This window comes from Phascolarctos cinereus, unplaced genomic scaffold (genome assembly GCF_003287225.1).
Source record: "Phascolarctos cinereus isolate Bilbo 61053 unplaced genomic scaffold, phaCin_HiC Scaffold_3;HRSCAF=262, whole genome shotgun sequence".
In the NCBI taxonomy this organism is placed as follows: domain Eukaryota; kingdom Metazoa; phylum Chordata; class Mammalia; order Diprotodontia; family Phascolarctidae; genus Phascolarctos; species Phascolarctos cinereus.
This window is the reverse complement of record NW_027555736.1, coordinates 68,635,719-68,659,823: the sequence shown is the minus strand read 5'-3', so window position 1 is coordinate 68,659,823 and position 24,105 is coordinate 68,635,719. Positions and strand designations below refer to the sequence as shown.

Below are 24,105 nucleotides of genomic sequence, written 5' to 3'. Positions count from 1 at the left end.
TTTGAGTTGAGACTTGAAGGAAGCCAGGGAAGCTGAGAGGCAGAGGTGAGGAGGTAGAAACAACTTGGGGGTTCAATGAATAAAGTGCTAGATCTGGAGTCAGGAAGACATGAGTTCAAATCCAACTTCAGATACTTAATAGCATGTGACCTTGAGCAAGACACTTAAACTCTGTGTGCCTTAGTTTCTTCATCAGTAAAATAGGGATAATAATGGCCCCCATGTCTCTGGCTGATGTGAATAAATAATACTTGTAAAAAGCTAAAGTGTTATATAAATACTAGATATTAGAGCATCCCAGGTTTGGGGAGAGTAAGAAGAGGCCAGGATGTGAAGGACTTTAAATGCCAAACAGAAGTCTTTATATTTGACCCTAGACATAATAGGGATCCACTGAAATTTATCAAGTGTGTGTGGGGGCAACAGTCAGTTCTGTGCCTTAGGAAAATCATTTTGTCAACTGGATAGGTGATAGATTGGATTGAAAAGAAACATGAAGAATGGAAACCAATGAGAAGACCATTTCAGTAGGTTAGATGAGAGATGATAGGAGGTTTGTACCAGGGTAGCAGCTATGTGAGTGGAGAGAAGGGGGATGAATAGGAAAGAGCATTGTGAAGGGAAGAACAACATATTGGATAGGTGGGGTGAGTTGGAAGTTAACAATGCCACTCAGATTGGGAGCCTGGATGGTTAAGAGGATTGTGGTACTCTTACAGAAATAGCAAAATTGAGAAGAGGAGAAGATATAGGAGGAAAAATGAATGCTTTTAGGGGCATATTGAGTCAGATATGCCTGTGGCACATCTAGCTCAAGATATCCAAAAAGCAGTTGACAATGTAGGACCAGAGTTCAGGAGAGACACAAGGGCTAAATCAACACATCTGGGAATCATCTGCATAGAGATAATAATTGAACCCAGGGGACCTGATGAGATTACCAAGCAGACCTAAAAGAGCCTCAGAGTCACAGACTGTGCATCATCTCACTGAACTGATCCACCGAATCATCAGGGTCTAGACAATTCAAACATCTTGCCTCCTATCCTATTGATGTAAATATTTCCAACTCTTGCTCAGAGAAGAATAATCAAATCAATGTTACCATCGCTATGGGAAAGCATGACAGTGTAGTACCCTGCGGTTCCATTTATCATCCCTGAAACTACCTAGATAAATACTCTCTTCCTTGGTTACCACTTACCAATACATGTTGTAATCCCCAGTAGAACGAAATTTCCTTGAGGCAGGGCAGTCTAATTTGTGCATTTCTATTTTGCTAGCACATATTAAATATAATGAATTCTTGTTTAATTAATGGATTATCGAGTCCAATTCCCTCATTTTACAGAAGAAGCAATATGAGGTGATTCTTAAAGTATCTCAGGTGTAGTGATTTCCTTGGGCTTCAAAATAACTTTGATTTGTTTTAAGAAAATTGATTCATAAAATAGTTCCTGAAATGTCAAGGTCTGACTTACACTGACTAAGAGTTATATCCACATTAGAATTGTTTCCTCCTTCAATGAATTTCCATGAAAGTTTTTGTAATATACATCTGTGTTCCACAGAGTGCTGCATTTATTACCAAGCTAGATATTAATTAAACTTTATTCTGAGACACGCAATGGCACACATCTTGCTTTTGTGATGTTAGAGTTGACAAATGGTGTGTGTGTGTTTGTTTTTCAGGGTGGTATTAATACTAGTGTGCGCTATGGAGGAATATATGTGAAATCCATTGTTCCTGGAGGACCAGCTGCTAAAGAAGGGCAAATTGAGATTGGTAAAGTGTGAACTCATAGTGGAAGTTTCTGAACTGAACATTGAATTAAGAGTCCAAGGGATCACTTCCAGATTGGGGGGCAGATGAGAGAGAAGTGATGGGAAGTGGATCAGGGAAGACATCATGGAAGACGTTGAGGTAACAACATGTATTGTTGAGTGGTAACCAAGGAAAAGAGTGTTGATTTAGAGTTTCAGGGATCATACATGGAGCCACAGGGTAGTAAACTGTCATGACCTTTCCCAAAATACTGATTTGATTATTCTTCCCTGAGCAAGAGTTGGAAAGTAGGTAGGTGGGTAATGCTTATATAAGTAAGGTGAACAACAAGATGCTTGACCTGTCCAGGGGTGGGGGTGAGTCCTTGGGTGCAGCCTTTTGACTGAGTACAAATTTTGTAGAACAAATCCTTTTATTAAGAGGATTTGTTCTGTGAAGTTTGGATTCAGTGGAAGGGCCTCACTTGAGGACCTAGAAGACCACGTGGCCTTGAAACTGTAAGTTCCCCACCCTTGGTCTAGACCCTGGTGATTTGGTGGATAGTTCAGAGAGGTGATTCACAGTCTGTGACTCTAAAGCCCTTTCTAAGTTTACAAACATTATCTTTCTTGGTGATCTAATTAGGTGTCGGGTTCCTTTTGAACATCTTGAACTAGATGTCACGTAGGCATCTCCAATTCAACATGCACCGATTGAGCCTTGAAGAAAGGGAAGAATTTCAACAAGTAGGGAGTGGGAGATGTAGTGGGAGAAAAGCACGAAACAGATTGATCAGTGTGTTGACAGCTAGATTAAGTTGGATAGATGATGGAAAACTAAGGTTTTTGAGTAGCGTGAGTATAGAGATCAGAGTGGTGCACAGTGGAACTTCTTATGAATCAATTTTCTCAAAACAGAACAAAGTTATTTTGAAGACCAAGGAAATCACTATACCTGAGCCAATCACTTCATATTTCCTTCTCTGTAGAATGAGAGGGTTGGACTAGATATCCATCAATTACACAAAAATTTGTTGTGCCTAATATGTGCTGGACAAAACAGCAATGCCGACTGTCCCTGCCTCAAGGAAATTTCATTCTACTGGGGGTTACAATTTGGGTTGCTGGGGAGTAGCCAAGGAAGGGATTTTGCTGATGGTGGTATCAAAAGTATATGTTGGAGCAGAGAGAGATTGCCGGTAATGAGTCCAGTTCAAGGTTGTTAAATGGGGATTAATTAATTGAGTCTCCTAATTAGAAGGGATGTCAGGAGCCTGGTACTCCAGTCCATATTGGAATACTCCACTCTGTGACATACCTGTGAAGGGTTCATATAGCCTTTGTTTGCAGACCACCTACAAGCAACCCATTACCTTTTTAGATTACTCTGATAGTTTAGAAGTTTTTCCCTACTTCTATTCAGCCACAATTTTCCTCACTATACCTCTCACCTATTTCTCCTAATCCCTCTTTCCGGTGACCATCTTCAAAATTCTTAGAAGCAGCTCCAATATCCCCTATACGTCTTTTCTTTTCCAGATTAAACACCACCAATTTCTTAAATTAAATAAAATAGAGCCCTTTATTATTCTGATTTTTCTTTTCTAGATGCTCTCAAGCTTACAAAATTCTTCCTAAACTAGGATGCCCAGAACTGAATATTAATCTCCTTGAAGTGATCTGCTTAGGGCAGAGTAAGGGAGGCCCATGGCCTCCACAGGCCTGGACACTTGATCCTCAATGTAGCCCAACATCACACTTGCTTTCTTGGCTATTATTTCACACTACTGGTACTTTTTGAGGTTGTAGTTCATTAAGACCTTTTTTCCCCCTTCAGACAAATGGTTATCTGGTTATGCCTACCCCCATCTTGTACTTACCTGTGAAGTTGCTTTTTTGAAGTCAGGCACAGAACTTTATATCTAGCTCTATGTAATGCTGGGTTCAAGCCTGGGGAATTAGCATAAGACTCCTTATTGGTGCAAAAAATAATGACTTGGTGCTTTATGTCTGCATTATGTCTAGTTAGCACTAGAGGTTGGGAAATGACCTTCAAAAGATGACCTGTGGTACTAGACCCTCTTTGAGGAAAAACATGGGAAGAATGGGAAAAGACGCTGAGAAGCAGAACATACATAGAGGAGCCAATGCCTCAACATATGCCTTATTTCTAGGTTGCGCCCATAGAGACTTCAGGGAATTTCCCTTTGGGTGAGATTGGTGACTCTTTTGGTTGGGCTGAGATATCCTCTGCTAGTGGGAGGGCTACTCTGTCCTTCCTAGCTTCACCTTTATGAAGACTGATACTGGCTTTATTCTTATAAGCTTTCTTAGACTGTTACTCATCCTCTTGCCACCTCCTTCTGGGCTACTTTGACTCCCATGATTCTGACTTAATTAATTCTTGTGTACTTCTGGTACTGAACTATGAACTCTACCTATAAGCATAGAACCTTGGGGGGATGTTTGTGTTAGCAAATGGGAAGAAGAAGAGCTATCCATGAAAGGTGTAGGGATGGAGTTTTAAAATTAATTAATTAATATTTAGTCTTTTATTTTTACTCATTTACATGTGAAACAATTTTTAATGTTTGTTTTTAAAATTTTGAGTTCCAAATTCTCTCCCTCCCCTCCCCCCCGTTGAGAAGGCAAGCAATTCAATATAGGTTATGCATGTGTAGTCATTCAAAACATATCCATAATAGAGATGTTATAAAAGAAAACATAGACAAAAGGAACTCAAGAAAAATAAAGTTAAAAAAAAGTGTGCTTCGATCTGTATTCAGACACCATCAGTTCTTTCTCTGGGGACGGATAGCATTTAGGGATGGAGTTTTTAAAGGGAGTCAAATGGTAGCTGTCTTCTTAGTATTTAAGGGCTATCTTAAGAAAAGGGGGTCAAATTTCTCCTTGACCCTAAAGGGCAGAATTAGGAATAGTGGGTGGAAGTTGCAGAGAGGCAGATTTGAGCTTTTAGTAATTAGAGCTCACTAGAAGTGGAATAGACTATCTTGGGAGGTAGGGAATTCTTTTTAAGAAGCAGTCTTTAAACAAATGCTAGATGACCACTTGTCAGGGATGGTGTAGAGGGGAATCTTGATCAGATACAATTTAAACTAGATGACCTCTGAGGTCCCTTGCAACTATCAGATTCGTGTGACTCTGCAATTTTGTAAGAAGAACCATGACAGTGCAATGGCGTATAATCCAAAAGGAAAAATATAACAGGGAATACAGGAGGCCAACAATGTCAAATGATGCTCAAGGAAGTTAAGGAGGACAAAGAATTCAATTAAACTCAATAAATACTTACAAAGCTCACTATATGCAGAGGAATTAGTTCTTCTCAAGTTGTTTATATTCTAGGTAGAGATACAAAATATCTTCTCTCTTTCTGTATTTGTCTCTCCCTTTCTCTGTCTGTCTATCTCTATCTCTCTCTCATACAATGATCTCTTAATTGCCAAATCTAATGACCTTTTCTAAATCTTCATCCTTCTGATCTCTCTGCAGCCTTTGACATCATCAGTTACCTTCCTATGGATACTTTCTTCTCTCTAGGATTCTATGACACTGCCCTCTCCTGGTTCTCTCTGATAGCTCCTTGTCAGTCTTTGCTGAATTTTCATCCAGGTCATACCAATTGACTGGGTATGCTCCAAGGCTCTGTCCTGGGTGCTCTTCCCCCCCCCCCAGACTATTTTGCTTGGTGAGCTTATCAAGTTCTATGAATTCATTTATCATCCCTATGAAGATGATTCTCAAATCTATTTATCCAGTCCCAATCTTGCTCTTGATATCCAGACTCATATCTCCAATTCCTTATTAGACATCTAGAATTGGGTATTCTACAGATATTTTTAACTGAACATGTCAAAAAGTGAACTCATTATCTCCCCCCCGCCCCCACTCCAAACCCTTCCTTATTCCAAACTTCCCTATTACTGTCAAGGGGCTCACTATCCTCCCAGTCACTCAATCATAACTAAGGTATCATCCTTGATTTCTCATTCTCTCCCCTTCTCCTCCCATCCAATTAATTGCTGAGTCCTGTCAATTCTACCTTCACAACATTTCTTGTATATTCACTTCTATCCTCTGATGCTGCCACCATATTGATGCAGGCTCTCGTCACCTCACGCCTAGACTATTACAACACCCTTCTGCTTCTGACTGGTTTCCTTGCCTAATCTTCCCCCACTCCAGTCCATCCTCCACTTAGCTGTCAAATTGGTTTTCCTGATGAGCAGATTTGACCTTGTCACCCTCCCCTCCCCCAGTGTATCCCTCTGTTTGACTTTTAAAGCACTTCATAACCTGGCCCCTTCTACCTTTCTAGTGTTCTCAGACCTTACTCCCCTTCATACATTCTGTTATCTGGTGCTGTTGGCCTCTTTGTTGTCGCTCACACGTGATATTTCGTATTCTGACTTTGCATTTATGTTGGATGTCCCCAGTGCCTGGAATTCTCTCCCCTTCTTCTCTATCTCCTGTCTTCCCTTGCCACCTTCAAGGCACAGTTTAGATCCTACCTTCTACAAGAAGTCTTTTTAGATTCATCCTTAATGCTAATGCCTTCCCTCTAAGATTATATTGAATTTATTCTGTATATAATTTTTTAAAACATAATTATTTGCACGTTGTCTCTCTCATTAGACTGTGAGCTCCTTGAGAAGTAGGGACCATTTTTGCCTTTCTTTGTTATGCCCCATGTTTAGCACAATGCTTGGAATATAGTAAGTGCTTGATAAATATACACTTATTTAATTCAGTCCTTTCAGTTGTGTCCTATTCTTCGTGATTCCATTTGGGGTTTTCCTTGGCCAAGGTACTGGAATGGTTTGCCACTTTCTTCTTCAGATTGTTTTACAGACAAGAAACTGAGGCAAACAGGATTAAGTGACTTGTTCAGGGTCACACAGTTAATAAGTGTCTGAGGCCGGATTTGAACTTGGGAAGATAAGTCTTCCTGAATTTAGGCCCAGCACTCCATCCACTGAGCCACCTAACATGTTGACTTGACTATGAGGTCATTTAAGAAATGAAACAGGGCCATTAAATTGGCATAAAAAGGAAAGAGCTATTTCAGTAGTATGATGGAGACAATTTGAGGAAAGTCATATACATATTAAAAAAGGTGGTATTAACAAAAAAGCTATGTCTCTTTCTTTGAAATCTTTTAGTCTAATTATTACCACCTTACTGTAATTAGTCACTTACTTAGAGGATGAGACTAAGAATTAAGAGATCCCTCCCTATACCCAGGTTATTTTGGGACTTGAGTACCTTCAGATATGTGTATCTATTGCAGGTTGTATGCGTTCTGATGTTTTAAAAAAGATAAACCATATCTACTTCAGTTTACATTTTACTTTGTTGTTTTATTGACTTTTTTATGTCATGGCTGTTTCCTAATATCAACACTCTTGCCATAAATCACTTCTTTGTAACAAAGATTAACAATTAAACAAAATAAACTACTATAGTGACCATGGACAGTGACCAATGGGCAGCTAGTGCAGTGGATGGAGTGCTGGGCCGTGAGTCAGGAAGACCTAAGTTCAAATCTGGCCTCAAGCACTTATTAGCTGTGTGACCCTGGGCAAGTCAGTTAACCTGTTTGCTTCAGTTTCTCATCTGTAAAACTATGTGGAAAAGGAAATTGGAAACTACTCCAGGATCTTTGCCAAGAAAACCCCAACTGGGGACACAAAGAGTCATACATGACTGAAATGACTGAACACCAGTAATGACCACTTCTATTAGTGTATGCAACAGTTCACATCTGAAGTCTCCTGCCTCTCTACTGAGGAGAAAAAAGTATGTATGGATCCCCATTGGTCCTTTAGAGTTATAGTATCCAACTGAAATGGAAATGAGGGCCATTAAACCTATGCAAGGATCCTCCCTTCTGCTCCCCTGCGTATTGACTTAGAAAACCACATATTAACATTATCTCTGTTCTATTATATTTTTATTTATTTAAAAATATGTCCCAATTACATTTTAATCTGATTCAGCTGCACTAGAGAAGAGTGTTGCTGGATTGTGATATCTTTATAGGTTGTTTTCATTTGTATTATTGTAGTCACTAGATAGCAGAATTTCTTGGTTCAGCTTTCTTTACTCTATAATTACATCATACAAGTCTCTGCATGTTTTTCTGAATTCTTTATATCCATTATTTCTTATGGCACAATATTTATATATTAATAAAGAAATCATAATAAAGAAATAATAAATTCACATACCACAATTTGTTTAGTCGTTCCTCAGTCAATGGGCATCCATTTTGTTTTCAGCATTTTGCTTCCACAAAAAAAGTTTAAGCTTCCCTTTAAAATGGTACATTTTGAGAAATAGACACATTTACCATTCTCAACCTCATAGCATTAACATGCAATGGATGCTTGCTTCTGTTCATTCAGAACTGTGCTATGGGTGTTGTATTTCCTTTGTCCTCTTCTGGTAGATTAAGGCTGTGCTGAGAAAAAGAAAGAAAGGACAATACTTCTCATAGCCATGGAAATGTTGGGGAATATGTTTGTTTTGGGAGCTGATCACAGACATCTCTGGAAGAAAGGACTGGAAATACTGACATCAGCTTACTTTTCCTCTTTCCCAGGTGACCGCCTGCTGGAGGTGGATGGAATTAATCTGTGTGGTATCACCCACAAGCAGGCTGTTGAATGCCTCAAGAACTCCCAGCAGGTCTGTGAAGTAATTTTATCCACTTTATCCTTTTGAGGTCTTCCACTTGAGAAAGCTTCACAGGAAATCCATAAACGTAGCCAGTTTCAGTTAGACAGGATTTTGCAGGAAACAAAACCAAGATTTCTTCTCTCTTTAGTCATTTCACTTTTTTAGCAGTGTGAAATCCAGGTGAAGCCAGATGTTTCCCAGCTGAAAATCTTGTCCCTTGTATATTGGCTTGAAGACTGTTGAATTTTGGCCTAATGAATCGGGCTGCCTGGATTCTAGAGACAGAGTGCTTAACAGGCTGTGCTCTGTTATTCAGATTATCACACAGGCTGTTGTTACAGATGCCCATTTGCCCCCTAGGCACTCTATCTCTGCTACATAATCAGGGAAGATTTTAGGGAGATTTTGGACACCATCAACAGTTAGCTGCCAACCAAACAGATGGCATGCCAGCAGTGAATGTGTCTATGTGTGTGTGACTTAAGGGAGATACTTCCTTATGTCACAGTGGGTGTAACGATCAAGAACTCACTGTCCTTCTCTACTGAAGAAATAACAGTATCAAATACACGAAAGAGATTGGATAAAGGTCAAGGAACTAGTGAAAATGGAAACTTTCCTTAGGTCCTTTGAGCTTGAGCCTGGGATGAGCTTACACATGGTGCTCCATATCTCATCTCTGTACCTTTGTCCTCCAGGCCTGGAATGCACTGCCTCCTTAACCCTACATTATTGTCTCTCACTTTAAGATGAACTTGAAGCATCCTTTACATGAAGCCTTTTTGCACCACCCCCAACTGCTAGCGACCTCTTTCTCTACCTACCTTATAGTTGGTGTTTATTCTCTTTGTCTCTGCATATGTGTGTAAATATGTATATGTATGTGTGCAGTATACGTGTAAGTGCACACAGTGCATGCACATGCTTTGCCTCACACACAAACATACACACTTATACATGCACACATATGTACATGCATATATGCATATGGGCATATATACTTGCATATGTATACATACATGTGTATGTATACGTGATATTGGGCAAGCCACTTAACTCTGTTTACCTCAGCTTTCTTATCTGTAAAATGATCTGGAAAAGTAAATGGTGAACCACTCCAGTATCTTTCTAAGAAAACCCAAAATGCGGTCATAAAGAGTTGGACATGACTGAAATGATTCAATAACGTGTATACATATGTGAACACGCATATAGGGACATATGTAAATGTACACACAATGCAGTATGCACATCTGTTTTGTGAGATGTGTACATATGTATGTATATGTTTGTGTACATGAAGTATATATGTCTATGTCTTTGTTTATGTATGGAAATGTTGTCTTACTCAATAGAATGTAAGCTTATTGGGAACAAAGTTGTTTAATTTTTTTTGTCTTTATATGCCTAGCATGTAACTCAGTAGGATGCTTAATAAATGCTCATTAATTGATTGATTGATTATGTATGGCCAGCATAGACCCACAATAGCCTCTGCAGAGCAAATAAGGACACAGTCATTTTAATGTAGGAGGTACCCCATCTGTACAAAGAGCCATTCTAGCAATGGAGAGAGGGTACAGGGACAATAATATAGCTAACATTTATGTAAAACTTCACAAAAAACTTTCCTCAAAGAGCATTATGAAGTTAGCAGGACAAGTATCATTATTCCTATTTTATAAATGGAGAGATAGGAGGACCAGAAAGCTTAAGTGATTCTTTGAGTCTGCTATAAGAATTGAGAATCAATCAGTCCTTCAACCAGAATTTATTAAGCTACTACTATGTGCCAGACACCGTGTTAATCATTGGAGATGTATGGACAAAAAAATGAAATAGCTGCTGCCCTCGAGGAGCTTCCACTCTAACAAGTGAGACAGCCATGACTGCTAGATAAGTATATCTAGAATATATACAAAGACAATACAAGGCAGTTTTGAAAGGGAGAACACTAGTCCCTGGGGGAATCAGGAAAGGCTGAATGTAGAAGATGACACCTGAAGTTCTAAAGAAAGAGGAGGTTTCAAGGGTCAGAGTTTAGGATAGTGAGCATTCCAGGCATGGAAGATAGCTAATACAAAGACACAGAAACTGGAGCTAGAGGGTTGTGTTGCAGGAACAGCAAGGAAGCCAGGAATGCTGGTCTGCAGAGGCCATGGATGAGATGGATATGGAAGAAGACTGGGATGGTAGGGAGGAGCCAGGTGTGAAGAGCTTTGAATGTCAAACAGAAGAGCTTACCTTTGATCCTAGAGGTAATAAGGCAGTACTGGAGTCTATTGGATGGGAAGAGCAGCGGGACATGCTCACTCTTGTGTTTAGGGAAATCATTTTGGTGCCTATGTGAAGGAGGAATTGGAGTGGGAAAAGATTTGAAACAGGGTGACCAAAATGAAGGTTATTGCAATCGTCCATGTGAAAGGTGATGTGGGCCTGAGTAAGGGTAGCAGCTGTGAGAGTGGAAAGAAGGGAATGTAAATGAAAGGTTTTGTGAAAGTAGAAACTCTAATATTTTGCAACTGATTTAATATGTAAGAGGTGTGTGTGTGTGTGTGTGTGTGTGTATGAGACAGAGAGAGAGAGTATATATGTGTGACAGAGAGAGAGTGTGTGTGTGTGTGAGAGAATGTGTCTGTATGTGAATGTGTGTGTGTGTGTGTGTGTGTGTGTGTGTGTGTATGCGGAATAAGGTGATACTGAGGTTACTAGAAGATAACCTGGATTACCAGAACGATGCTCTTGACAGTAATTGGGGTATTGGGAAGAAGAACAGTTTTAGAGAAGAAAGAGAATGTCTTATTCTTTGAACACGTTGAGTTTGATAGGACATCTAGTTTAAAATATCCAGCAGTTGTTTCGGCTCAGCAGTAGGACTAGGGCTGAGGAGGGATATATAGTTCTGGGAGTCATTTGCATAGAGTCAGTCAATCAACAGACATTCATTAAATGCTTAAGAGAGGTGATAGTTGAATCTGTGGGAGCTGATAAAATCACCAAGTGAGGCAAGGTAGAGACCAAAAAGATGAGGGCTCAGAACAGAGCCTTGGGGCACACCAACAGTTAGTGGATGTGATGTGGGTGAAGAATTAGCAAAGGAGACTGGGAAGTGGTCAGAGGTAGGAGAAGAACCAGCACAGAGCAGAGTTATGAAAACCCAAGTAGGGTTGAGTAAGGGAGTGTCAAATCAGCAGTGTCAAATGCTGTAGAGAAGTTAAGAAACATGAAGACTAAGGAAATGCCACCAGATTCAGCAATTAATAGATCATTAGTAACTTTGGAGACAGTAGATTCTGTTTCATCATGAGGTGGGAAGCCAGATAGCACAGGATTTAGAAGAGAAAGAGAGAAGAGGAATTAGATTCTCCAAGTGTAATTGGCTTTTTCAGGAAGTGAAAAACTGAGAAAGGGAGGAGAAATATAGGATGATATCTATCCAGGATAGCAGGTACAAGGAGGGAGAAGAGAGAGATGACCTACATCTTGTGTAAAGGAGTGCTTTGTGGAAGAGGTCTCTTCTAATGTTCTCTGAACTTAAGGTTGATAACTGAATAAAGAAAGAAGGAAACAAGGGTATATTAAACAACTATTATGTGCCAAGAGCTTTACAACTATTATTTCATTGGATCTTCACAACAATCCTGGGAAGTAGGTGCTACTTAATATGCCCATTTTACAATTGAGGCAAATAGAGGCTAAATCACTTGTCCAGAGTCACATAGCAAATAATGTCTGAACTCAAGTCTTCCTGACTCCAGGTCCAGAACTCTATATACAGCACCACCTGGAAACCAATAGCTTAGTGGAAAGAGCAATGGATTCACAAGTCATAAAATCTGAGTTTAAGTTCTAGCTCTACTCTTTTACTTTGGATAAGTTATTTGTGCAAAGGTCTTCAGTTTCTTCATCTATAAAACAAGAAGTTTGGATGAGATGGTCCAAGGTCCCTTCATGTTCTAGAAAAGAATTAAAATCATAGAATGTTAAATTTAATGATATTAACAAAAACAAACAAAATAACAAAAGCATAAAAAATACCACCAACTCCAAACTATTTATAATTGGGTAAAAAAGAAAAAGAAGAAGTATATAGTTTAACAATACAATAACTCATTTTCTTTGTGTCCCTTTCCAGACATTTTTGTAGCCATGTACTTATTAGATGTTGTGGCTGTTATTTTTCTATAGCCAAAATAGGGTTACTATTTTGATTTTGCTCTTGTCTTTGCATCACTTGCATTAAACCTTCCTCTATTTCTTTGTCATTTTGTAGTATAGTAGTGTTCTGTTAAATTGATATGCTGCAACTTACTCAGTTTTTAATTGCTGGACATGCAGAATGATTCCATTTTTGTCTGTTACATATAAAATTGCTGTTAATATTTTTGTATGGAGTGGTCTTTCTTTCTCTGTCCCTTCCCTCTCCTTGTTGCTTTTTGGTTATATCCTTAGGGTCTAATTATGTTAGTAAAATAGCCAAGTGAAAGGAAATGATCAGTATTATAACTCCTATAGTAACTTGTCCTACTGCTTTCAATAAAGATTGTCCTCAATCAGTTCTCCATCAACAGTCTGTTTCCCAACAGACCTGCCAACATTGGATTTCGATAATTTTAAATGATATTTTCCAATGTAATGGATATAACATAATATCCCAAAGATGTTTTATTTGCATTTATTTGGTCATTAAAGAGTCCAAACAATTTTCCAAGTCATTATTTATCACTTGTATTTTCTTTTTTAAGAACTGTTTATAGCCTTTTCCCTTTATTCACTAAGGTTTAGATGATAGCTTTATGAATCTGTTTTAGTTTCTGATAGATTCTAGATGTCAGATTTACATCAACTATATTTGCTTCAAAAGGCAACATGGCACAGTGGATAGAAAGCTGGACTCAGAGCCAAGAAGACCTGAGTTCAAGTCTTGTTTGCTGGTTCCAAGACTCTTGACAAGTCAATGTTTTAAGAAATTCTTTTAGATTGTAAGTTACAGAGAAGGTGCTGACCTGCATTGGAAGAGGGAGTTCTTCATATCTGTTAAATCACAAGTCTGATCTCCATCCCCATTCTTATATTTGCTGAATGTATTTTTCCCAAATCTATCTCTTCATTCTCTTTTGCTTTTATTGCTTTTTGTGGTAAGGGATCCTTTGGCATAGCGAAAAAAATCAGATGAATGGTATTTCAATCATGGCTCTTCAACTTACTACCTATACTGCCATTTTAATGCTCTATTCTTCAGTTTCCTTATCAATAAAATGGTGGTCATGTCCTATGTCCTACTCCTCTTCCCATGTTATTTCTGGCTGCCACACCCTAGTTATGGGTCTAGTCTCAATATAAACATGATCTACAAATTTGCTCTTTCATCCATTCAGCTAATATTAAGTACTTCTCATATTCAGAGTACTGTGCTGGGCACTGAAGAAGTACAAAGTTTAGATGAGACAGGGTTTCTGTTCTCAAGAATTTATAGTCTAGGGGCAGCTAGGTGGCACAGTGGATAGAGCACTGGCCCTGAAGTCAGGAGGACCTGAGTTCAAATCCGTTCTCAGACCAAACACTTGACACTTACTAGCTGTGTGACCCTGGGCAAGTCACTTAACCCCAGTTGCCTAAAAACAAACGAACAAACAAAGAATTAGTCTAATAAGGGATAAGTCATGCAGATAACTGTAATATATAGTAAAAATATTTGACATGATCTATGCGTTAAAGAGGCATAGAACAAGATAAAAATCTGGTTGATTGACAGTTATTTATTCCATTAAGAATTCATATAGTTATTCTTGGTCCCAGTCCCCTTTTTTTGAGACTTGTTGCAGCTTCCTAATTAATTGGACCTGGCCAAAGATCTTCCTAGGTGTAATTTCCAGTCAGACACCTTTAGTGCTGAGTCAGGAAAAGCAAGAGAGGAAGATTAATTTGGAGCCTAAGCAGTTTCTTATCCAGGAGATCATAAGAGAGAGAAACAGAATTTCTTAGGGATGTGAAAACTCTATGCTCTCCGTAGGATATATAAATTGCATTTATTTCCTCCATCCGTGCAGGTTGCAAGACTGGTTTTAGAAAAGAGAGACCAGAGACCGGCAGAGCAGTGTCCATCTGCTGATGACAGAAAGAAAGATGAATGTGTTGCTGTTTCCTTAGCAACAACCTTGCCTGACAACCCTGAGAGCTGTGCCTTGGTGACAGATGGTGAGAGGAGAGGGAATGGAGTGTTACTATTGTCATATTGTCCTCGCGTGGTGTTGAAATAGTGAACTAAAATAAGGACGTGAAAAAAATGATTTCTTTAGGTGTTAAAGAGAAAACAGAATGATGCTGATTAGGAATCGGGTATCTTCCCTGATGGGATAGAAAGTATACTAATTAAGCATATTTCTGAAAAGGGTGAGATGCCAAAAATGCTCACAAGGCAGGATTTTGCTTTTCAGCTTGTTACAGAAATTGTGGTTTGACTTTGATTAGATTTGTGTGAAAGTGTTGGAGATTGAGATTAGATTTGGAGACCAGGGCCATTTTTCCATCTTGAAGTACTACATTGGTCAAGCCTTTTTGTCTCTAGGGTGTGAACATGATGCTGCAGTTTGGGTGAACATGGTACTTAAGGAGATTTACTCCATCTAAAAATAAGAACAATACCCCCTCCCATCAATTTGCTTAGGAGTAACAGACATGTCTCCTCACTCCACGTCTCAATGTCCTTTGCTGATGAATTTGCTTTGCCCTAAGGGAAACGCTAAATTCCATGGTCAGTCATGATTTGATGCTAAGCTATTTTAAATCTTATTATAGTAGGTTTTTTTTTCAGTCCCAAGGCAGATTCTGTTGTAAATAACAGATTTCAGAGTTGGAAGAGAGCTGGTCTGACCCCTTCCAGAGTTAGAAATATTCGTTACAACATTCCTAGGAAGTAGTCACTCAATCTTTGCTGGGAAGACCCTCAGTGATGGGAAACACTACTAATTGAAGCAGCCCATTCTAATAATGTGCCTTAAGAGGTGGTTTTAATGAGTAGTAGAAACAGTTTAGCATCTGGTGACTCATATGCTGGTGATGAGAATCTTACCTTAGCTAGACCAATCCATTGATAGTCAACATGCAGTTGTATTTTTGGTAACATCTCTTAAATACTCCCCCAACTCTCCTTTGACCCTGGCACCATTGTGGTACAGGTTCTCATCACCTTATGCCTGTACTATTGCAATACCCTGTTGGTTGGTCTCTGTGCCTCAATTCTCTCCTCAATCCAGTCCATTCTCTACTCAGCTGTCAAATTGACCTTCCTTAAGCACAAGATTGACCAGGTCACAACCCACTATTCCATAAGCTCAAGAGGCTCCCTATTTGATCCCTAGGATCAAATATAAAATCTGCTGTTTGACTTTTAAAGCCCTTCCTAATCTGGGCCCTTCTTCCTTCCTAGTCTTCTTACATCTTACTGTGCTCCATGACACTGGCCTCACTGCTGTTTCTTACACATGACATTCCATCTTCTCACCCAATGCATTCTTACTGGCTGTGCCCCCTACCTGGAATTTTTTCCCTTCTAGCCCCTGCCTCTTTCCAGCTTCCTAAGCTTCTTTCAAGTCTCAGCTAAAGCCCCACCTCCTGCAAGAAGTCTTTCCCAATCCTCCTCAATTGTAGTGCTTTTCCCTCTGAGACTACCTCCAATTTATCCCGTATACAATAATAATGATTTTTATATAATGCTTACTATGTGCTAGGCACTGTGCTCAGTGCTTTACAATTTTCTCATTTGATCCTCATAACAACGCTGGGAGGTAAGTGCTAATTATTATCACCATTTTATAGATGAAGAAGCTAAGGGAAAGAGAAGTTAAGTGATATGCCCAGGGTTACATAGCTAGGAAGTGTCTCAGGCTAGATTTGAACTCTGATCTTCCTGACTCCAGGGCTGTGAGTCTGGTAGGATTCTTCCCTCCAGGCTACCCACTACTAACTGTTACCTAGTTGCTTACAAGTTCCCCCAGTAGACTGGGAGCTCCTTGAGAGAAGGGAATCCTTTTGCTTTTCTTTGTGTCTCTGATTGACTAGTTGAAAAGGCAGTGTGTTGTAATGGATACATTATTGGACAGCGAGAGAAGGCTGGGAGTTCAGTCCTGCCTCTTATTTGTATTAGCTTTGTATTAGACTAAGAGCAAGTCATTTAATGTCTCTGAGTCTTTGTTTCTTCATCTGTAAAATGGGGACATAATGCTTGGGGTTTTTTTTCTGTCTCACAGGGTTATTATAAGGCTCACATGAGACATATAAAGCAATCAGTCAATAAACATTTATTAAGCACTACTACAAGCCAGGCTCTGGGGATCCAAAGAAAGGTAAAAGGCCATCCCCACTCTCAAGGAGCTCATAGTCTAATGGAGGAGTTTCTAGCTGCTATTTTTGTTATTAGAAATAAAATAATTAGGAAAATTTTCATGACATTAAGCTGAAGTCTACGTCTCTGTAATTTCCATACATCATTCCTAATTCTACCATCTGGGTCAAGAAAAGACAAAACCCAATAACTTTCATGTGTCGAATATCACCTTAACTGTTTGCTGATCATAGAGAAGGAAAAAAAAAGTAAATACTTTTCTTTCCCTGCTGTAACGTTTCCAGTAAAAAGGTTTTTTTTTGTTTTAGAAAATGAACAATACCTTGACATCTATTAGAGAAAAAATAAAAATGACTTAAAAAACTCATTAATTTATTAAAGCATTAGAATCACTTAAAATGGTTTTATGCCAAAGCATAGAAAGGTTCTATGATTTTTTTATTTCAATAAGCATAGATTGTAACCATTGTATGACTCAGTAGATTGGTCTAAAGAGCTACTTGAGTCATACAAAGCTTATATCTTAGACATGATGCACAATGGCCCCAAATGTAAATTGTGGATTGAAGTGGTTGAATTGATGAATGAAATTTAAAAAAATACTTAATATAAAAACTAAGTCAAATTATATAAGCAAACACTCAGCATGGATATACTAGTGAAATTCTACAGTGAAGATGCACATAAGTCACTAACTATAATGACTCCTTCTGGAATATGTAAGTAATCAAATTCTAAAAACTACCCTTCCTTCTTGATAGCAGTTTACATAAGTTTCCCACCCCACAAATGAGCCAGTTCATTTGCTTGATCCCCATTGATGTCTCCATAAGTAAAGTTTAATGCCATGCAGCCTAATGAGCTCCTCTGTGTTCAAAGTGTGGGTAGAAGGAATAATGCCTAAGACACATTGTCACCTAGCTATTAAATGTCAGAGCAGGGACTTGGACCCGGTCTTCCTGGCTCTAAGCTCAGCACTTCCTACTTTTTCAAAAAGTCATCAAATATTTCAGTTTCCTTACCTGTAAAGTAGGGCTACTAATGTCGATGTGCTGACTGCCTACTCACTCTGGGTTGTCCTAAGAAGAGTATTCTGTAAACCATCTAGCCCTCTAGAATATTGATCTAAGATCATTATATCATCATCCTAGCCCTTAGTGTTGGGAGGGACTATGAGAGCATTCATTCCTATCCTCTCAATTATTGAGGAAGAAATTGAGGCCAAGAGGGGTTAAGTGATTTGCATAGTTACACAGTGGTAAGTAGCTAGCAAGGACTTGAACAGAAATCCTCTGACCTCAAACCCAGAATTCCTTCCAATGGATGATCACCACCACCATCACCACCACCATCAGCACCACCACCATCAGCACCATTTGGCCCCTCTTTGTGCTGCCTATGATCCCACAGGGGAAAACTTTGGTTTCACTGCCAGGCCATCTTGCTTTCTGTATGGTTTTGAACACGTGGTATCTAAACACGTGTTATGTTTTAAGGTCAAGTCTAAATAGCAGAACTAAGCGGGGAGTTCAGCAATTATCCAGAGAATATGGAAGACAATTCCAATTTTTAAAAACAATTCTTTTTCTAATCTGAATGTTTTGGATTGTTTAGCCCAATCATATGAACTTTTGTTTCCCATGAAAGCTTTGTAGACTCTTAGGATGGAGGGTAAGTAGGTGAAAAGGTGATATCGAAGACTGAAGTGGAGTGTGTGTGCATGAGCGAGTTTTTGCATTCACATATAAAATCTTTTAAAAAATGGAAAATCACTAAACTGAACTGGAAATTGTGAAAATCTGCTTTATATTTTTTGGGGGTTGTATGTAAAGTTTAGATCAAAGCTCTTGGACAGTTTCCATTTTGCTTCAATCACTGGGGAAATAATTCCAGTGCTGAAGTCTACTGATGAATTCCTTTATTGACTTCTCATCAAACAGATAACATATTTGAGGTCACTCTGAAGAAGACCTCCAGTGGCCTGGGATTCAGCTTCCTTCAGACAGCAAGGGAGAGCTCAGATCACCTTAGAAGTTATATCGTGAGGATTAAGAGACTGTTTCCAGGGCAGCCAGCTGAAGAGAATGGGGAAATTGCAGTTGGTGATATTATCCTGGCTGTGAATGGAAAGCCTACACAAGGTCTCTCTTACCAGGTACTGGAGCTTAACAAATGATGCTCCTCATGGTGGAATATAATTAAGGTCAAACTGAATTTCATCAGGCTCACTGCTCTGAAATATTTTCTATCTAAAGATTACAGGTGAAGAAATCATCTTTGGCTGGAAGGATAGAACAGTTATGCAGAATAATTATCTGCACTTAATTTCCTATTTCACAGCTTTGGAAATGGGCAGCACTGGGCTAGTATTGATTATAATTAACTTAATTATCATACCAGAAACAAAATTCTGACCTAGATACTAGATTTATGCCCTTTAGTGTGTGCAATGGGAAATATTACTTTGGAGGACATATTATATATGACTGAATTACCAAACACATTAAAATACTGTCTATTTCATCTTCAACTTCATTGATTGGCCAATTCCAAGGAACTCTAGAATCAATTTCTTTCATTCTTGGGCAATTTAAGAGGAGGCAAATTTAAAATACCATAATGGCTAGTCTGTAGATTTCTCATTAACTTTGGAATTTAGTGGATTTTTTTTTTTGGTATGCAATATAGTTATCTGGAGAATACGAGAAAGGATTTGATTCAAGTGCACATATAGGACAGTTGGCGTTTACATGACATTCTTTCATTTATTTACACAGAGCACCTTCCCTCAAAGGTCTTCAATGTAGCCCATATTCAGTTGTTAAAATTTATCCTTACAAATGGAAAAGAGAGGAAACAATGAAAATTGAAAGAAAAAAAGAAGAATATGCTATCTTGGTCCAAATATAGGCCACATACTTAAAATGAATAGTCTTTGAAAGGAAAATGCTAAAAAATAATGCTGACAAGAGGCTATCTTGAAGTTTTGTGCAAAACAGGTGTGTGTGTGGGCAAATGGTGCCTCTAATTTAGAACACTAATTATAAGAGGAAAGGCAGGAGTCTGCTGGTGGATGTCTAGTAACTAATAATATTCTGAAAAAGAATATATTGGCACATACTTTTCAGTTTAATTTGCATTATTAATATTTTCTCCATCACTTTCTTAAGTCTAGACAATCAACAAAATAGTAAATTAAACCCCTTAATGTTTGCCAGTGTCCAAGTTGTGAATGCTCACGTTGAAGAGTTGGTAGGAAGGGTAGAAGAGTGGGACAGGGGCAACATGTAGCTCGACATCTAACTAGAGCAGTAGCATAACACAGTGGAAATAATTCTGAATTGGAGTCAAAATAATTCCCACATAATAGCCTGTATGCCTTTGGGCAAGTTGCTTACTCTCTCCAAGCCCTGGATCCCTCACGTGTAAAACAAAGGGGTTGGCTAAGATGACCTCTGACATCTTTACCAGAGCTGCACCTGTGTTATGGAGATACACCAATTCCCTAACTGTTGGTAATAGCCGTGTCTTTGGCTTTTAGGAAGTCCTTCACCTACTGAGAGGTGCTCCTGAAAAGGTTACTTTGCGTCTTTGCAGACCACTTCAAGGTATACTGCCTGAAATAGACCAGGATTTGCTGGTAAGATAAGATACTATTTGTTTAGATCAAATTATTCTGATTTGGAAATGTAAATGTATTTTTTAGGTATGTATATTTTAGGTACTTTTATTACCCTTAGTGGTATGTGCAAGGAAAGGGTTCAATGGAAATTTTCTTACTAGAATATTAGTGAACCCCACCTTGTTATAAATGTAAAGGATCAGTTAAAAAGACACTGTTGTATTTTTGTCTTTCCATTCAGGTTCTCCTTCTGTTCCTTCCATTCCCTTATGCTGTTCTCCTTTTGTAGCTATTTCAATAGCTGACTCATCTAGAACCAGAATCTGGAGGGTGGTCTCAACTTATAATTACCTTTTATCAGTATCTATATAATTTAAGTATGAATAGAAGGATGGGATTTTTTTTTAAGTAGGAAGCAAAACGATCACAGAAGAGGTAATTCACCTAAAATGAGTACCCATTTCTACTAAGAGAGATCAAAATGGGGAAAAAAGTTCTTAGTCTTTACATAGGAGGAGGCATCATCATCACCAAAAGCATTTATCAATTATGTGTCACTCAGTGAATGACCAGTTATTTAGCACCTTCTATGTGTCAGGCACTGTGCTAAGCAAAGGGGAGACAAAGAAAGGTGAAAGACAATCCTTGTTCTCAAGGAGCTTACAGTCTAATGGTACAATGTTGTGCTAGCGAAAAAAAAATCATAGACCATATCTTTTATTTTGGGAGCTTATGGTTTATGAGATAATTACCTAAATGATTTAGAGAAAATTGAAATAGAATGAAATAAAGATATATAATCAATCTCTCAAATGTCCCAGATATGGGAGATATGAAGGCAGGAAAGAAGGAAGGAAGGATGGAGATAGGGAGGAAAGAAGAAAAAGATGAAGGAGGAAAGCTAGGAAGAAAGAAAGGAATAAAGGAGGGAAGAAGGAGGTAAAAGGAAGAAAAAAAGGAGGGAGGGGAGGAAAGGAGGAATAATGGGGGAGAGAGAAAAGGAAGGAAGGAATGACAGGAAGGAAGAAGGGAGAAAAGAAGGAAGGAGGAAGGGAAGGAAGGAAAAAAAAGCATTTATTAAATGCTTGCAAAGTGCCAAAATGAGACAGTCCCTGCTTTCTAGGAATTCATGTTCTAATAGGGAGACAACAGCTGCAGGATGAATAGAATGACCTAGTGTTCCTTTGGGTGCAATGAAAGGGTAGATGTCAAGGTCAAGGATTACTTAGAGTACATCAACAGATCAGATGGCAATGCCCAAGGATCCGAAGGACAGACTAATGGTAGGGCAGATGATCAGATCCAGTTGTCTATAGGACATAATAACAGAGACCATAATAAGACTTAGTCGTCCTCCATCTTACTAGAAGGATTATAGTTCATGATTCTTTGAAAATCAGTTTTCAGCTACCATTATTCAGTTGCATTTGAGTTGATGGCAGCATACTTAGGGCACATCAGGGAAGAGATGAAAATGTGGGAATGGGAATATGGGAAAACTGAATGGAAGTTACAAATGAGTTCCAGGAGTTGTGAGTGGTAGAAATTACGAAGAGGAAAAGAGAGAAGCCAAAAATAAAACTCTGGAAGACATGATAAATAGAAGAATGGGACAGAAAAAGATGAAGAATGGTTAGAGAGCTGAGAAGGAAAGTCCAGAGAAGGAAAAATGGTTCTGTTTTATTTAGAGTTTTATAGAAGAGAGATCTGAGATGGTAAAGGATTTGAATCAAGAGACATTTCTTAGAAAATTGCCTAGAGAAAGAGAAAGGTTCAGATTTTAATTCCTTTTAAAAATCCTAACAGACACCTACGCCCTCTCAAGACAAAGAATTTACCAGGGCTGAATGCCTTACTTCGGAACACAGGAGCAACTCGAATCCAGGTAATAGTGAGAAGGACAGTTCCTCATTGGAATCAGAGGAAGATGTGGGTTCTAAGACAGTATCTTTCCATAAGTCCATTGATGAGGAAGAGTGGAGCTCTGATGAAGATGAAGAGAGAACTTGGGGTGCACTATTAACTCATCCAGATGTCTTCCACGAATGTTCATGGAGTCATCACCAAGAAACTGCTGCTCCAGAGTTGGTTTCCTCTTTAGAAGAGGATGTAAGGCAAAATTGCTACTCAGTTTGTGATGTAAGGACATCAGAAAGGTAAGAATGAATAGACTTGCAGGTTCTCTGGGTATTGGATAAGTTTCATTACTGGAACTAATAATAAATGTTAGCTCCATGTATAACTTTGAACAAGTCATCTTACCACTCAGGGTTTCAGTTTCTTCATCTGGGGTATAAAGGGAACTGGTACTAAATTATCCCCAAGGTCTTTTTCAACCCTAATCTTTCATTACATGGTATTGTGTAAAGCACTGCTGGATTCTAAGGTATATAAGGACAGACACTGGGTTTTATTTATAGAATATCTATGGAATGTTTAATGCTTGGCTGGAAGGAATGCAAGGGAAGTACAAAAGATAAGCCCTGTCCTCAAGAGCCTTACAGTCTACTTGAGGTGATAAGACTAAAGCAAGTAAATAACAGTATTAATTCGATTAATTGATTAAGTTAATTGATTAAAATACCAGTATTCCATTAATTGGTTGAGATTCACAAAAGGCAAAATGGTATGTTTTCAATCATCACATAGTCTCTCCCATTTGCTGTTCTCCTGCTATCTTCCATGCCTAGAATGTTTATGTAGAATGCTAGAATCCTTATCTCCATCTCCTGGTTTGTTTCAAGTCTCAGCTAAAATCCTCTGTAAGAAACTGTAAGAAACCTTCACTGATCACTCTTAATGCTAGTGTCTTCCCTTTGTTGATTATCTCCAAATTATCCTGTACTATCTTATCTATATGTAGTTGTTTGTATATTATTTCTTCATCAGACTATAAATTCTTTGAGAGCAGGGACTTTTTTGACTTTCTTTGTATCCCTAGAACTTAGCATAGTGCCTGATGTTGGAGAGGTAAACACTTGGCACAGAGGCCTGATGTTGTATTGAGCACATAATAGGTGCTTAATAAAAGCTTGTTCTCTTGACTTGACTAAATTGGGAATGATATTTATAGTCAAATGAAATTCTAAAGAGTTGGTATTCTTAGCATCTTTGAGGGATTTTTCTTTATATCCCCAATCCTTTAAAAATTTTTTTATTTATTTTATTTTTAATTCTTGAAGTAAAACAAGCATTTCTATGACAGTAGAATAATAAAAAGATGATTTCTCATATAACGGCAAATCTGTCATGTACAACTTGCTATTCCTTTTAAATATATAATAAATTTATTACATATTTTTTTCCTTTTTTTCTCCCCTCCTCACCCCAGAGATGGCTACAATTAGGCACAAATATATCTATCTATCTATCTATCTATCTATCTATCTATCTATCTATCTATCTATCTATCTATCTATCATCTATCTAGATATATATGTAAAATCATTCTGTATATACTTCTATTTATCAGTTCTTTCTGTGATGCAAATAGTGTCTTCCTTCATGTCTTTTGTAGTTAATTTGGGTATTTATAATATTCATTCCAAGTTGGTCTTAAAATAATGTTGCTATTACTGTATACAACATTCTCTTGGTCCTGCTCATTTTGCTCTTCATTATTTTATGCAAGTCTGTCCATGTTTTTCTAAAATCAACGAGCTCATCATTTCTT

At 38.4% G+C, this 24,105-nt stretch overlaps 1 protein-coding gene across 1 annotated transcript in view; it reads left to right on the top strand.

The window, feature by feature from the left end:
• The window catches only part of FRMPD2 (FERM and PDZ domain containing 2), a 288,737-nt gene that overhangs the window by 94,579 nt on the left and 170,053 nt on the right, over window positions 1-24,105 (top strand). The window contains exons 23-28 of the mRNA XM_020997014.2: window positions 1,693-1,786; window positions 8,390-8,475; window positions 14,517-14,664; window positions 18,751-18,965; window positions 20,352-20,450; window positions 22,239-22,588. Of these exons, the coding sequence (XP_020852673.1) occupies window positions 1,693-1,786; window positions 8,390-8,475; window positions 14,517-14,664; window positions 18,751-18,965; window positions 20,352-20,450; window positions 22,239-22,588 (992 nt within the window). The remainder of the gene's footprint in view (window positions 1-1,692; window positions 1,787-8,389; window positions 8,476-14,516; window positions 14,665-18,750; window positions 18,966-20,351; window positions 20,451-22,238; window positions 22,589-24,105) is intronic.